Source organism: Zonotrichia leucophrys, chromosome 8 (genome assembly GCF_028769735.1).
Source record: "Zonotrichia leucophrys gambelii isolate GWCS_2022_RI chromosome 8, RI_Zleu_2.0, whole genome shotgun sequence".
NCBI lineage: Eukaryota > Metazoa > Chordata > Aves > Passeriformes > Passerellidae > Zonotrichia > Zonotrichia leucophrys.
In genome coordinates this window covers 21,097,119-21,111,198 of record NC_088178.1, presented here as the reverse complement: position 1 = coordinate 21,111,198, position 14,080 = coordinate 21,097,119, and the positions used below count along the sequence as shown (strand labels likewise).

Here is a 14,080-nt window from a genome sequence, read left to right as displayed (position 1 = left end):
ACTGAGCACTGCCCAGGGGCTTCTCGGCCTCCTCCTGCCTCCCCATGGTCCCTCTCATCACCCCTTCTCTGTCCCTGCAGGAGCGGACGGGTGAGTGTCTGAAGCGCACGGGGACCAGCGTGGCTCTCACCTCTGTCAGCAACATGATTGCCTTCTTCATGGCAGCCCTGGTGCCCATCCCTGCCCTGCGTGCCTTCTCCCTCCAGGTAGGGCCACAGTCCCTTTCCAGGGGATGGGAAGGGATGGCCAGACCCCTCTCTGACGTGTGTCCCCCAATACCTGCAGGCTGCAGTGGTTGTTGTGTTCAACTTCGCCATGGTGCTCTTTGTTTTCCCTGCCATCCTGAGCCTGGACCTGCACCGCCGGGAGAAACGCCGGCTCGACATCCTCTGTTGCTTCTACAGGTACTGGCACTGGGCAGGCTGGGCTGGGTCTGACCCCACAGCTCCCTAAAGAAGAGAGGGTGACTAAATATCTCATCCTTCTCTCTCTCCTCCACTCTCTCCATGCAGCCCTTGCTCCTCAAGGGTCATCCAGATCCAGCCTCAAGAGCTTGCTGATGCCAACGACAACCATGCCTGCCACCCATCTCCTTATGGGCACCCCGGCATGGCCACCAGCACCCAGATCACCACCACCGTGCAAGCCTTCACCCGGTGTGACCCCTCGGGCCACCACATTGTCACTGTCCTGCCACCCACCTCCCAGGTGTGCACCTCACCTGCCATCCTGCTGCCCCACAGTGATCCCTTGGGCTCGCAGGTCTTCGCCCCATCCAGCTCCACCCGGGATCTGCTGTCGCAGCTGGATGAGGCCAAGGGTGGCCGGGAGTGTGTCCCCCTGCCCTTCTGCCGCTGGAGCCTCGCTGATTTCGCCCGGGAGAAGTACGCCCCACTCCTTCTGCGCACCCGGACCAAGGTGAGGGGGGGACAGCCCTGGTTGGTGGTGCCACTCAGGGTGGGTGGGTGGCACAGGACTGTTTCTGACCTCCCCATTGTCCCCACAGGTGGTGGTGGTGGTGCTGTTCCTGGCACTGCTAGGGCTGAGCCTCTATGGCACCACCATGGTACATGATGGCCTCTACCTGACGGACATCGTGCCACGGGACACCAAGGCACACGCCTTCATCTCGGCCCAGTTCAAGTACTTCTCCTTCTACAACATGTTCATTGTCACTAAGGGTGGATTCCACTACCCGGGAGCCCAGGCTGCCCTGCTGAGCCTGCACCAGGCCTTCAGCACCGTCAAGTACGTGGTGCGGGAGGGCAACCGAGACCTGCCTAAAATGTGGCTCCATTACTTCCAGGACTGGCTGAGAGGTGAGGGACATGCCTCTTCTCCATGACTTCCCCTGCCTGACAGTCCTCTCCTCAGCCTGCATGCTCCCCACTGACCTGGGAATGCCCTCCCTTGTGTGCAGCACCCTGGGGAGGATGGTCCCAAGGTGCCCAGCACTGGAAGCTGAGCCTTGGGGTTTCTGTGTCCATCCCTTTGGCACCACACTCCCTGGGTCACACGGGGTGGTGTGCAGGGTGGTGTATCCCCAGGAATGCTTACCCCCCATTCTGCATCCCCAGGGCTTCAGGCCACCTTTGACAGGGACTGGCAGGCTGGGCGCATCACTCATGACAGCTACCGCAATGGCTCCGAGGATGGGGCACTGGCATACAAGCTCCTCATCCAGACCGGCAACAAGAAGGAGCCCTTCAACTTCAACCAGGTGAGTGATGACAGCGCTGGGCTGACTGGGCTGGGGATGTCTCTGCCCCAGCTGCCCAGCTCATGTCCACTCCTGGTCTCTCCTGTAGCTGACCACGCGGCGACTGGTGGATGAGAATGGCATCATTCCCCCCGACACCTTCTACATCTGCCTGACAGTGTGGGCCAGCAACGACCCCCTGGGCTTTGCTGCCTCCCAGGCCAACTTCTACCCCCCACCCCCCGAGTGGATTCATGACAAGTACGACACCACAGGCGAGAACCTGCGAAGTGAGTGAGCATGGTGGGCTCCTCAAGGTCCCCTCTGCCCCTGGTATCCTTCTGCAGAGTACCCCATTCCCCACACATTTTTGCCTTGAAGGGAAACCCCTCACTCCCTCACCCCGTCTGGTAAACTGCCTTGCTTCCCCATGCTTAACCCTCATCCTCCTGCATCCCACACCCTGAGCATCCCCCTGTGTATTCCCCTTGTGCTTAGCAACACACACCTGCTCCAGCCCAGGAGCATCTCACTGCAAAGAGTAACCCACTAATGCACAAAAATCCTACAGGCAGAGAAATGCCCTGCCCTCCTCCTTGACCCCAGTCTGTTCCCTACGCACTCCTCAGACCTGTGGTGGCCAGCCAGGCATCAGGTTGGTGCTCTTGTGCTGCCTGTCCACCCGCACTGCCCATACCCTCACACTGCCTGTGATCTCCTCACAGTCCCAGCAGCCCAGCCACTGGAGTTTGCCCAGTTCCCCTTCTACCTGAGCGGGCTGCGTCGCACGTCTGACTTTGTGGAGGCGATTGAGAGCGTTCGGGCCATCTGCCAGGAGGCTGCGCAGCGCCACGGCGTGCTGAGCTACCCCAGTGGCTACCCCTTCCTCTTCTGGGAGCAGTACATCGGCCTGCGGCACTGGTTCCTGCTGGCCATCAGCATCCTGCTGGCCTGCACCTTCCTCGTGTGCGCCTTGCTGCTGCTCAACCCCTGGACCGCCGGCATCATCGTGAGTACGCACCCTGATGCACTGGGATGGGCCTGATGGGTGGGGACAGGGACATCCAGCCTTTCTCCCATCCTGCTGAGTGGCCCTGGGTTCCTGCTTCATGGGAATTGGGTGATGGAGTGGCCAGGGGAGGGAAGGGATGCCCATATGAGGGTGGCAGTGGGTGGGGGACTCCTGTATGGAGGGATTAGTTATATCATTGATGAAGAGAACAGGGGGCCCTGGATACATCCATGCAGAAGAGAGTGACAGGAACACCCATGTGGAGGTGGCAGTTGTTGGGGGAGCCACATGGAGTGATCAGGGAACCTGTTATGTTGGGAATGTGTGTAGTGGGCAGGGGTTTGATGACATCCATGCAGAGCAGGGTGAGGGCTATCCCCAGAAGATGGGACAAAGGGACACTCCAAATAGAGGGAAAAGGGTCAGGGAGGTGAGGCTGCTCTGTATGGAGTAGAGTCAGGCTTGCCAGGGATGGGGGACAGCCAATCAAAGCCATCTCTCATTGACCCCATCACCCTCCAGGTCTCCATCCTGGCCATGATTGCTGTGGAATTGTTTGGCATCATGGGGCTGATGGGCATCAAGCTGAGCGCCATCCCTGTGGTCATCCTCATTGCCTCGGTGGGCATCGGTGTGGAGTTTACTGTCCATGTGGCCCTGGTGAGTACAGGCTGATCCCAGTTCCCACTCCCTGGCACCCTCACCCGCTTGGCCATGTCCTAATGGGTGGCCCATCATGGGTGGCACATGGGGACAGTCCCGCATGACATTTCCATCCCACTCAGGGCTTCCTGACAGCTGCGGGGAGCAGGAACGTGCGCTCAGCTGCAGCACTGGAGCACACTTTTGCACCTGTGATGGATGGTGCTGTTTCCACCCTCCTGGGTGTCCTCATGCTGGCTGGCTCTGAGTTTGATTTCATCATGAGGTGAGCACTGAAGAAGGGTAAATCAGCCACGTGCTGCCCTACAAGAACTTGGGCAGTAGGGGCTGGTGGGTGTGGCAGTCCCCCTGTCTGGTAGTGGGGATGTGGGGTAGCTGGTGAGGACATCTTGCTGGGGACTGCCATTCCATCTTGCCTGGAGGCTGGGGAGACATGGCAGGGCCAGGGGGTGTGGAGTGGGAAGCCATGTTTGTGATAGGAAAGGCTCATGATGGCTGTGCCTGCTTACCCCATGTGCCTATGGCGCCCTCAGGTATTTCTTTGCGGTGCTGACCATCCTGACGCTGCTGGGGCTGCTCAATGGGCTGGTGCTGCTGCCCGTGCTGCTCTCTGTCATCGGGCCACCCCCTGAGGTACAAGACCCCTCCATCCCTCCTCTCCCTTATCCTCCCCAGCCCTGTACCCTGTCTCTCCATCCCCCATTGCCCCTCTCCCTGCCCACCTTTTGCCCTTTATCCATCTTTGCCTTGTCCAGTCCCAACTTCATCTCGAAACCAATCTCAGTCCATCTTTTGCCCTGTACCATCCCTCTTTTACCTCATCCTTTCTCTGACCCATATCCTACTTGCCCCATACCTACCTGACTTTGTTCCTGCTCCATTCCGCACACAACTTTCCCCACCCCTCCCTGATGCATTTGATCCCATCCCTGCTTCACCTGGCATCACCCACATCCCCATCCTCGCATCAACCCTTACTCCCTACTTCTCCATACTCCTCTGTCCCTGGCTCCTCTGACCTGTGTTCTCTCCCCAGGCATCCCTGGTGGATAATGGCCCCTGCCTACCCCCACCAGAGTCGATACCCCCATGTCTGGGCCCTGGGGGACTGTACGTCCGGCGTGCTCCAGCCTGGCCCGCCACCTTCCCTGAGCCCTCTGACACGGAGCACTACACGGAGAGCGTGGGGCCAGGCAGCCCAAGGGGACCCTTCGTTGTGCCTCCTGCCCCAGCACACATCCTACTGGAGGCTGGCAAGGACCCCAGCTTCCCCCGCATCACTGTGAGTGTCTCTACCCACTGTGGCATTTCCAACTCCCCTGCAGCCCCAGGGAGAAGGTCATGGATAGAGCTGGGGGATGGGGGCTGGTGGTGTTGCCAGAGGGATGCTCAGTATGACTGGGGGCCCTCATGCTTCATGCTCCCCCTCCAGGTGCTGAAGCCCTACAAGGACAGCCTGGAGGCTCAGGGGAAGAAAGAGGCGTCTGGCCCTCAGCCTGCAGCCCCCCTGCCCTTCGGGGAGCCGTGCACCACGCTGCCCCGAGATCCTCCTCAGCCCTGCCCAGCGGGCACCCGGCCAGCGCCCCCTGCAGCCCTGCCCACCTACAGCACCCACCTGCAGGGTCCTGCCGGCAGCTACACCACCGTCACGGCCACCGCGTCGGTGACAGTGGCCCTGCACCCCTCACTGCCCGGCTCCTACCCCGCCTTCAGCCCTGAGGGCTTCACCAGTGGCGAGCGGGACTGCCTGGACGAGCCCAGCACCAGCGGCGCCGCTGTGCCCGACACCTTTGAGATGCAGAACATGGGACACCACCACGGGGCAGGTGCCTGGCGCTAGGTGAGCTTGGGGACACCCTACCCAGGGCTGGGCATGGCAGCGTGGGGTGCAGGGTGGGTGTGGAGGGACCCAACTGACCCCCAGATCTCTCTCCCTACAGATTGCTGGTTCCTGGGCAGAGCATCTCCCCAGCACCCAGTGGGCACAGGAGGGTGCAGAGCGGGGTCACCCGTTGTCGTGCTGCTAATCGCTGGAGCGGTCTTGGCCGAGGAGGACCAGCCCCCTGCACCCTGCACCGGGGCTTGGTAGGGCAGGCTGGCACTTCTATGCAAGCTGTGTGCAGGCCATGCCGTGCCCGTGTGTCCCTCACCCGAGGCTGTACCGTTGGTGCCATGTCCTATCACCCAGGGCTTGGGGTTATCCTGCCCTGGACTTATTGTCCCCCAGAAATGGAAGCACTAACTCCCCCCTCTGTTTCTGGAGCTGCTGGCAAGGTGGACTCGGTGCCATGCCAGCTCCCCCTCTGTGGGGTCACTGCCTGCTCCCCATCACCTCCTCCTGGGACCACCCATCCCAGGCCATGAGCTGGGGTACCCCAACAGGGTGCCCTGATGCCCCCTGTGCTGATAAGGGGGCAGCCCCAGAGCCAGCTATGCCCTGGCATGCCATGGGCAAGGCCTAGGGTGGGCACCCCCACCTTTATTTATTGCAAAGGGAAACTATCTATAGAGAGATATATATTTTTAAGCTTATTTTAAAAGATTTATTTCTCAGCCTACAGCCTCACCTGGCTGCCCAGGGTGCAGGCAGGGAGCGGGCAGACCCTTTGCCCAGTGCAGGGCTGCCCACTGGAGGCAGCAGGAGCCTGGGGGCACAGACCTGGTTCATGCCCCCACTCCATGGGCAGCTCATCCCTTCCAACATGCTAGTCTGTGCCTCAGTTTCCCCAGTGGCAAGTATGGAAAGGCTGAAGATCATGGATGTGCCACAGTGGAGAAAGGGAGCCTGTTGCTCCCCAGCACACAGGCAGGGTTTTGGAAGGGGGAGATCCTTGGAGTGGTTCTCGCTGTGCCAAGCCCCTGAGCTGTCCCACGACCACAGCCCCTGTGTCACACTTGTGCTCTGTCCAGGGGATGGCACAGGCTTGAGCACGCACAGGGCGCTGCACGCTGACGTGGGCTCCCATGGTGCCACCAGGCACATCTTGCTGGGAAACGGTATTTCTTACCATGTCCCCGTGCAACGGGGCTGTCCCTGCAGCCAGCCCCTGTCCCCATCCCTGTCCCCGTCCCCATCCCGGGCACCGTCCGCGCCGTTACCCAGCACTTTAACTCCAGCGGTGTTTGCTGTGCCTGCGGCCCCAGGCCCCCCAACACTGCCACTGAGCAGGGGTGGCCTTGGGGACCCTGTCCCCGTGCCAGGCGTGGGCACGGCGGGCAGTCCCCCCCCAAACACGCCATCTAAGTTATTTATATCAAAGAGAGCAAAGGTTTATTTTTGTAGTTTGTACAGGCGGTAGTGGGGACTGAAGGTTTATTTTTAAAGAGTAAATATATATATTATATATAAATTACCTGCTGTGTCCGGCCCTTTCTCCTGGGGAACACAGCTGGAAGGGGGGGGTATGTGTGCTTGAGACAGACCCAGCTGTGTGCACACACTCAATGGGGGGTGCAAGGAGAGCTGTGTACTGTGTGTGTGGCACTTGGTGGGGCTGGCAGCCTGTCCTGTGTGTGTGTGGCCTGCTGGTAGGGCTTGACGGGGGTTGGGAGCCTGTCGGTGCAGCAGTGCGTGCAAAGAACCCATGTGTCCCCTCGTACCTGCACCCCCTCCAAGCCCCAGGGTCCCTGTGCCCCTGCCCAGGTAGGTGCTGGTGCTTTTTCCCACTGCAGCACGGCCTCTCTGCCAGGGGAGGGCAGCACGGCCCCGGGGAAGGCAGAGCTCATCTTGGATCCCTGTCCCGCAGGGATCGCTGCAGCCCCACCACCCTTGGGTCACTCTCTGGGCAGCCTGCAGTGTCCTTGCACCCATTGCATAGCCCAGCTCCACCCTACCCCCAGCCCCTGCACCACTTTTGGGGTGACCCAGGCATCCTGCCCTGGCCCTGACACTGACATGTGACAAAGCACCTTATCAATGCTCTTGGCCACAGCAGCATCAGTGCCCAGCCCCACTGCCTGCCCCGCTGCAGAGTCCCTGGCTGGGCTGGACAAAGCTCCTTGCCCAGCCCCTACTTGGCGTGTGGCTCGAGGTGACGGTGATGGTCGCGGGGCCGTGTGCCCCGGCGGGGACGGCAGAGGCGGGAGGGCACCCCACTGCCCCTCCTCAGAGCGTGGGCACGCCAGGCTGCAGCGATGCTCTCCACCTGTGGGCATGGGGGCATCAGCACTGCCTCAGTGTGGTGCTCCTCAGCCCATCCCACAGCACCCTCCAGCCCTGGAGGTCAGTCAGGGGACACTAAGAACAGGCAGCAGCTCACCGGGATGAGGAGGTCCTGCTGATTGTGGCTCTCCAGTGTCACCAGCTCGCTGGGTGCCAGCAAGGGCAGACGCAGCTCCCTCACTGGCAGGGCAGCCACCTCTGGCACAGGACGCTCCAGGACAGCCTGTCAGAGATCAGGATGTGAGGGATGAGGCTGGTGATGTCCTGGGCACCAGGGGAGGCAGGGGCCTGGCGGGAGTGACACAGATTCTGTGTGCATCACAGAGCCCTGGCCTCAGGGACAGCGTGCCTACACTCCCAGCCTGGGCTGGTGGGGGCCCAGGCACCCCTGGGTGGTCCTTGCTGCGTGACACTCACCGAGCTGACGTGTGCCCACTCCCGCACAGCCTGCACCAGCTCCAGCTCATCCACGGCCAGGCGGTCACTGCGCAGCACCCGCGCCAGCACCACGTCAGAGAGCTCACGGAAGCCCTGGGTCTGCACCACTGCCTGCCAGCACACCACAACACCAGGGTGCTGGAACCAGGACCCCACACAACCACCACCCCCATCCATCAGACACATCCTGGTGCCATCCCTGCCTGGCATTCCAGCATCCCACAACACAAACTCCAATCCTCTGGCACTCCAGTAACCCCCAGCCTGCCTCTGCCAGTCACCCAGCATCTTCTCTCCAAGTACCATTTGGTCCTCTCCCAGCCTCCAGCCATCCTGTCCTTGCCTCATGCAGTGTTCTCCATGCCACGTGCCCCCCATGCCCTGGGGTACCCCACACCATGCTCCCCCATCACCTGCCACCGTACCGCGGTGCAGCCCTCGATGAAGGCCAGGCAGTGCTGCTGGAGGTCCACCTGCCCATAGGTCACCGCAGCCTGTGAGACAACACAGACACCTGCAAGGGGGTGCAGGGCAGGTGGGACTCCCTGCCAAAGCTCTAAAGAAACATGGGCACTGTCAGGGGCACAGGTGAAGAACATATCCCTCTGGGTTGGGTACCATGGCAGAGTGTGGGGAGGAAGGGGCACCAAGGCCCCCCCTCCTTTTTTGGCCTGCCCAAGACCAAATGTTTTGGTGGCTCTAATGCCCACAATGGTTACCCAGCCCCACTCTAAGCAGACGTGTGATTTTCCACCTCTGCTCAGACACCTCACCAAGCCCATAGTGGGCAAGAAGTCCTGGTGCTGTTCTCACAAGGTAACACCACAGGCACATGAAACCACCAGTCCCCAGTGCTCCTTGTGCGGGCACAGGATCAGCTTAAAGCCCCCCACAAGCACCCCATACCCCTGGTGCCAGCCTCAGCCTGACCTATAGCTGCCATCCCCCACCGCAGCAGGAATTTGGGGTTGCTCTCATGTTCTCCCAGCCCTACTGAGCAATGCTCATCCCAGGGCTGGCACTGCCCATCAGGTTACCAGGAGGGCACAACCCCATCCCCCCACAGCAGCCGCTGTGTGTGGGGTACTCAGGACCACACAGGCAGGGTGAACATCATGTCCCCCTCCACCACAGCAGGGGACCAGTGCTGACGCAAGTGGGGAGGGCAGACAAGCTGTTTTCTTCAGGTTTGTTTTGTTCTGGGGTTTTGGGGTTTCTTGTTTTGTTTCCTCTGGGCCAATTTTAGCTCCATTTGTCGCAGTGGTCTGGCACACATCTGGCTGGGGCTCTGTGTTCTAGGGCAGACACCTCACCCCAAGATTGTTTTAGCTTGTGGGAGATTAAACAAATACCCCTTCTCTGCAGAGCAGCCTTGGTCCCACCAAGTAGCATGGAAAGGGCCATTAGGACCTTTGCAAGGCTATTTTTAGGTGCTTCAACTCTCAGCAGGGGTTTTGGGACTGGTTCCCCAAAACCCAGTGCCTCCCACTTTCATGCAGATGATGACAAAGCCCTGGCACTGTGAAGTTCTGGTCAGTCCTGCTCAGGCTGACAGAGAAGACACTTCTCTGCCAGGATCTGGTGGCCCACTGTCCCTTGCAGCCCTGGTACAATCCCAATGGTCTGGGAGCTGGCAGGACAGCTGCTGGGCCAGGGCTGAGTGGGAAATCCTGCCCCACTGTCCAGCAAGAACAGAAGGGTCAAGTCTGTTCCTGCCCCCAAGATTCTACAGGTTATTTTTAAGCCTTTGTGACCCCACTGCTGTGACTCTTACCTGCAGAGCCTCGCAGACCTGCTCCACACTCAGTGTGTCCTTGATGAACTTGACACAGAGCTGTAAGACAGACAGGGAGAGGGTGGCCAGAGTGAGGGACACAACCCTGCCATCCCCCCACAAAACTCTCAGCATCCCCTGAGCCCCCAGAACATGGAATGTGGGGCAGAGGCACTTTCAGCCCCCCAGGATTTCATAAGCATTGGCCTGTGGCATGAGGCCTTGCAGTGTGGATGTGGGCAGCCAGCTTGGCCACTGATGGAGACAGGGACCAAGACTGATGTGACCAAACCCAGCCAATCTGATAGCCCCAGGTGGGTCCCTTAATCCTATAGATGCCATCCATGTTCTGCCATAGGGCACAATCCTGGTGCCAGCTGCAGTGCACTGGGTGCCCTCAGCTTTGCCCTAGCCCTGCCTGCCAGCTGTGCTCTGGCTGTGACTGCAGGGGGAACAGCATCTCCAGCTGCATCCCCTACACGGATAATGCAGGTGGGATGCAGCCAGACCAGCATGTTTATCATGAGTGGGACCTCTCTCCTGCCTATCTCAGCTGCCTACCAGAGTCCCTGGGAAACCCAAGGGGATGTGACATGCAGGGAGGAGCTGTCAGCTGGGACAGAAGGGCCCTGAGTCATTGGCAGGAGGGATATGAGGTCACCCTGCAGCTGGGCACACTGACATGGTTTCACCAGCTGTCCTTGGTCAGCCCCTTTCCTTCCCACCCCTCCTCTATGCAGGTCAACCCCCTTAGGATGCATTTGCTGGGTGGTGGGTTGTGACTCATGAGAGGAGCACCAGGGTCCCCTTTTTCTGTAACACCCCTTGTATCCCTTCCCTGGCCAGACAGCTGTTTGACCACTCTGCCACCTCTGGGCTTTGGCTGATATTGTTCCCACAGGTCCCATCCCACCACTCTGGCAGACAGGAGCCCACGATTCCTCAGCTCCTGAGGTACTTTCCCAGTGTGATGGGGAGGAAGTCTGGGTGTGAGATGTCAGGTCACGTGTTCAGCCAGGCTGTAATTCAGGAATCAGGCTGATGACGTGGCCTGGCTGCCCTGCCCAACACTGAGCTGCTTCAGCTCCCCGGCCCCTCCTCATTCAGCTCCCACCCTTCCTCTGTGTCCCTGCCGCCTTCCCAAAACCTTCCCACCCGCAGCAGCACAGCTTTGGCAGCACCACAGCTGAGGTGCTGACTGCTCCCAGCACTGGGGCTCTCTCGAACTGCATCATCCTGTCAGATGACCAGAGAGCACGTGTGGGCGAAGGCACAGGGGCTTTCCTCCTGACCTTTGCTGTGCAGGAGATGTGAAACTCCATGTCTTCCCCGTGATTTCTCGGGATTCCCCTGTGGGATTCCCGGCCGCGGCTGCACCCCCTCAAGGGGGATCCCACTGGAGAGCCTTTCCAGGATAGAAAAGCAGGGCCAAGGCTGTGTAATTCACCACAGTGCTTTCCTCAGAGGCACCTCCAGCTAGCAGCCATGCAAGGACCATCCTGGGGTGCTGCCCAGCCTGGGGACACCGAGGCACCACTGCCCACAGCCCAGATAGCACCGTACCTTGCACAGGTCCTGCAAGCCATATTCCACCGACGAGGTCAGCACCTCCAGTGCCTGCAGGCAAGAGGGACTTTGTGATCATCAGCGTGTGGGGGCATGGATGGGCACAGCAGCCCAGGGTAAAGGAGCTCCTGAGTGGAGCACGCGAGATAAGGCTGCAGCATGAAGAAAAATTTAGGTCTTCTGCTGTGGTGTCCCCATTCTCACCATCCAGGGTATGCACAGTCAGAGGTCCCAAGACATCTCCTCCAATTTTGGCACACCAAGAGTCGCAAAGCACCCCTTCCCCGGCATCCCCTTCTTATCCCTCCCACATCCATGGTCCCCACCAGCCCCATCCCCACTCACTATGTGGCTGTTGAGGGTGACACTGTTGGTGTAGAGGAACTCAATGACGGCCAGGAAGACCTCAGGCTGCACGTTGCCCAGGATGAAGGGGCCCTGGGGTGGGACGCTGCTGGAGGAGTCCTGGCTGAGCATGCCACGGAACACCTGGCAGCGGCACGCCAGCACACAGCGGTGCGCAAACACCTTCTGCTGCTCCTGCCCCACCACGAACATCACATCGCTGCAGGGGAGAGGGGACATGAGGGACACGGTGATGGAAAGCAAGGACACAGCCTTCCCTGGGCTGGGACAGGGCACACAGGAGTGCCTGGCACAGGGGGCAGTACCCTTTACTTTTAACCTAGGCGTTTGTCCCAACAGGGGAACAGAGGGGACCTTGTTGGTGGCTTTTTCCAGCCATTTGAATGCTGCAGGTGAGGTGAGCACAACAGGTCCTCTGGGAAGCACAGAAAGCCCAGGGTGCTGGCACAGAGAGCCCAGGGTGCTGGCACTGAGCAGGGCAGAGAAAGGCCAAGGACAGCTGGAGAAAGTGACTTTCTCTTTCGGTATAGCAGAGCCAAGGAAAGCGTTGCTGTCACCGGGATCAGCCTCCTTGACTCATGGGAACTGACTCATCAGCTCAGGGATGTGAAGTCCCTGGCACAACTGCCAGAAGGGCTGGCACTGGCCCAACAGGGCAGCTTGTGGCATATAGCAGAGCACAGGGACCATCCTGTTGCCCTGATCCCCTATAACCCTCCTCAAAATGTTTCCCCAGCTCCCTGGCCCCTAAAAAGGGGGGCACAATCAGGGGAAAGGAAGGAGGCAAAGGACATGGAGTCCCCAGCTTGAGCACACTTGTGGCTATGGCCCACCTATCTCCCTGTCCCTTCCTCCATCCCAGCAGGCTAATGAGCAGAAGACACACCACTCAAACTCTGACTGCCATGAGGACATGCACAAGCCCTCAGAATGTCCCACAGGACACTTCTGGTGTATGTGCCTACCAGAAGGAAGGACAACTGTGTCATCCCAAGTGTCTATCAGGAGACACACAGCTGGGGCAGGATGGGTGCTGTGAGCAGAGCCCAACAGGTCCTCCATGACTGCTCCTGCAAGGAGGATCATGACAAACTGCTCTGTGATTGAGGTCCACAGGCCAAGAGGGGCAAGCAAAATACAGCATGCAGGCTGTGAGATGTGGAATGCCAGCTATGATGATGGCATGCAAGGTCTGGGATGCAGGACACAGGTTGCAGGATGTGGGATGAAGAACAAAAGCTACAGAGTGCAGGTTGTGAGATACAGGCTACAGGAGAAAGGATGCAGAATGTGGGATAAAGTAGATAGATGCAGAGCAGAGATTTCAGGCTGCAGGATGCAGATTGCAGGATGCTGGATAAGAGGTATGGGTTAAAAGATGTGAGCAGCAGGATGTAGGCTGAGAATGACCAGGCACTGTCAGCCACTCCTCTACTGCCTGGTGCTGTGGCTGGGGAGTTTTTACAGGGATTTCTCTTCTGGGTAGCCAAAAATTTCAGCAGGAATGGGGATTTCCTTAGATAGCTCTGGTGTTAGACAGGCTGCCCAGGCCTCAGCAGGAAGTGGGTGAAGAGGACCACAGCCAGGCAGGACATACCATGTGGGTGAGGGAAGCCAAGGCAGCATCTGCATCTCTGCTCTCTGCTGTGGCAAGAGGTGGCAGGAATGCCAAACCCTGTGAGGAGGGATGCTATGCCGTCTGGGGATAAAGCACCAATAAAGCCAGGTGGTAAAGGAACTGAGCTGGGAGTACGCTGCTCCTGGGGAGCTCAATGCACCCACATTCCTGACAAGGGCAAGAGCCCTAGCATAGGATTTATCCTGGGAAACTGCCTTGCCCTCTTGGCACCATGCAGGGGAACAGAGGGGGTCTGGGCACACCCGGGAACTCTCCCTCCTCCTGAGAGAGGATGGCTGTGCAGGGTGGGCCACACCGGGGCAGCCCTGGCCTCCTGTTGGCATGCGGGTGTGTGGGGAGCGCTGCACAAGCCGCGTCGGCCCCACCAGCTGCCCGGGGCTCCCCGGATTCCCTGCGGGCCCCAACGGCCCCAGCCGAAGGGCTCGGGGCTGCGGGAAAGCAGGAGGAGTGTCGGGGGGAGGCGGCACGGCCCGGGCCCTCACCTGAACTGGGGGTTGTTGACCAGGGTGCGCAGGGCAGCGCTGAAGGCGGCCACGTCGCCCTGCAGCCGCGCCGAGCCGGGTCCGGCCATGGGCGGCCTCAGGGAGCGCGGCGGCGGGAGGAGGCCCGAGGATGGCGGCGGGCGATCCGGGGCTGTCGGGAGGCCGGCCAGCCCGGGGAGGCCGCGGGGAGGAAGCCAGCAGGCTGCGTCGTACGGCACGGCCCATTGCTAGGGAAACCTGGCAGGCAGCGCCGGGGCTGGAGGCCGGGCTGCCGGGGGA

The 14,080-nt window shown here is 60.1% G+C and overlaps 2 protein-coding genes across 5 annotated transcripts in view; one reads left to right on the top strand and one right to left on the bottom strand.

Annotated features, from left to right (window-relative positions):
* Window positions 1-6,711, top strand: part of PTCH2 (patched 2) — a 21,348-nt gene extending 14,637 nt beyond the window's left edge. Inside the window, 13 exon segments of the mRNA XM_064719440.1 lie at window positions 81-206; window positions 286-404; window positions 513-918; window positions 1,007-1,319; window positions 1,578-1,720; window positions 1,809-1,989; window positions 2,425-2,708; window positions 3,234-3,371; window positions 3,497-3,639; window positions 3,908-4,007; window positions 4,411-4,656; window positions 4,807-5,214; window positions 5,315-6,711. Coding sequence (XP_064575510.1) covers window positions 81-206; window positions 286-404; window positions 513-918; window positions 1,007-1,319; window positions 1,578-1,720; window positions 1,809-1,989; window positions 2,425-2,708; window positions 3,234-3,371; window positions 3,497-3,639; window positions 3,908-4,007; window positions 4,411-4,656; window positions 4,807-5,214 — 2,607 coding nt within the window. The 3' untranslated portion in view covers window positions 5,315-6,711.
* BTBD19 (BTB domain containing 19) lies at window positions 328-14,080 on the bottom strand. 4 transcript variants are annotated; one of them, XM_064719445.1, is made up of 9 exons: window positions 13,802-13,916; window positions 12,646-12,750; window positions 11,660-11,879; window positions 11,312-11,365; window positions 9,749-9,808; window positions 8,400-8,468; window positions 7,954-8,085; window positions 7,634-7,759; window positions 6,692-7,519 (listed from the first exon to the last, which is right to left on the bottom strand). In XM_064719445.1, the coding sequence occupies exons 3-9, from the start codon at window positions 11,870-11,872 to the stop codon at window positions 7,385-7,387; spliced, it is 789 nt and encodes a 262-aa protein (XP_064575515.1). In that variant the 5' UTR covers window positions 11,873-11,879; window positions 12,646-12,750; window positions 13,802-13,916; the 3' UTR covers window positions 6,692-7,384. The 4 variants fall into 4 exon arrangements, with proteins under 4 accessions (XP_064575514.1, XP_064575515.1, XP_064575511.1 ...); XM_064719444.1 differs by lacking the exons at window positions 6,692-7,519; window positions 12,646-12,750 and adding an exon at window positions 328-449 and having other exon boundaries at window positions 13,802-14,080; XM_064719441.1 differs by lacking the exon at window positions 12,646-12,750 and having other exon boundaries at window positions 13,802-14,075.

Bases quoted from the DNA above. Each gene is read 5' to 3' on its own strand.
- BTBD19 (XM_064719441.1), bottom strand. From the start codon at position 13,890: ATGGCCGGACCCGGCTCGGCGCGGCTGCAGGGCGACGTGGCCGCCTTC. The intron at 11,880-13,801 runs GTGAGGGCCCGG...TCTCCCCTGCAG, and splicing joins GTCAACAACCCCCAGTTCAG to CGATGTGATGTTCGTGGTGG. The intron at 8,469-9,748 runs GTAAGAGTCACA...GTTGTCTCACAG, and splicing joins AGGTCTGCGAGGCTCTGCAG to GCTGCGGTGACCTATGGGCA.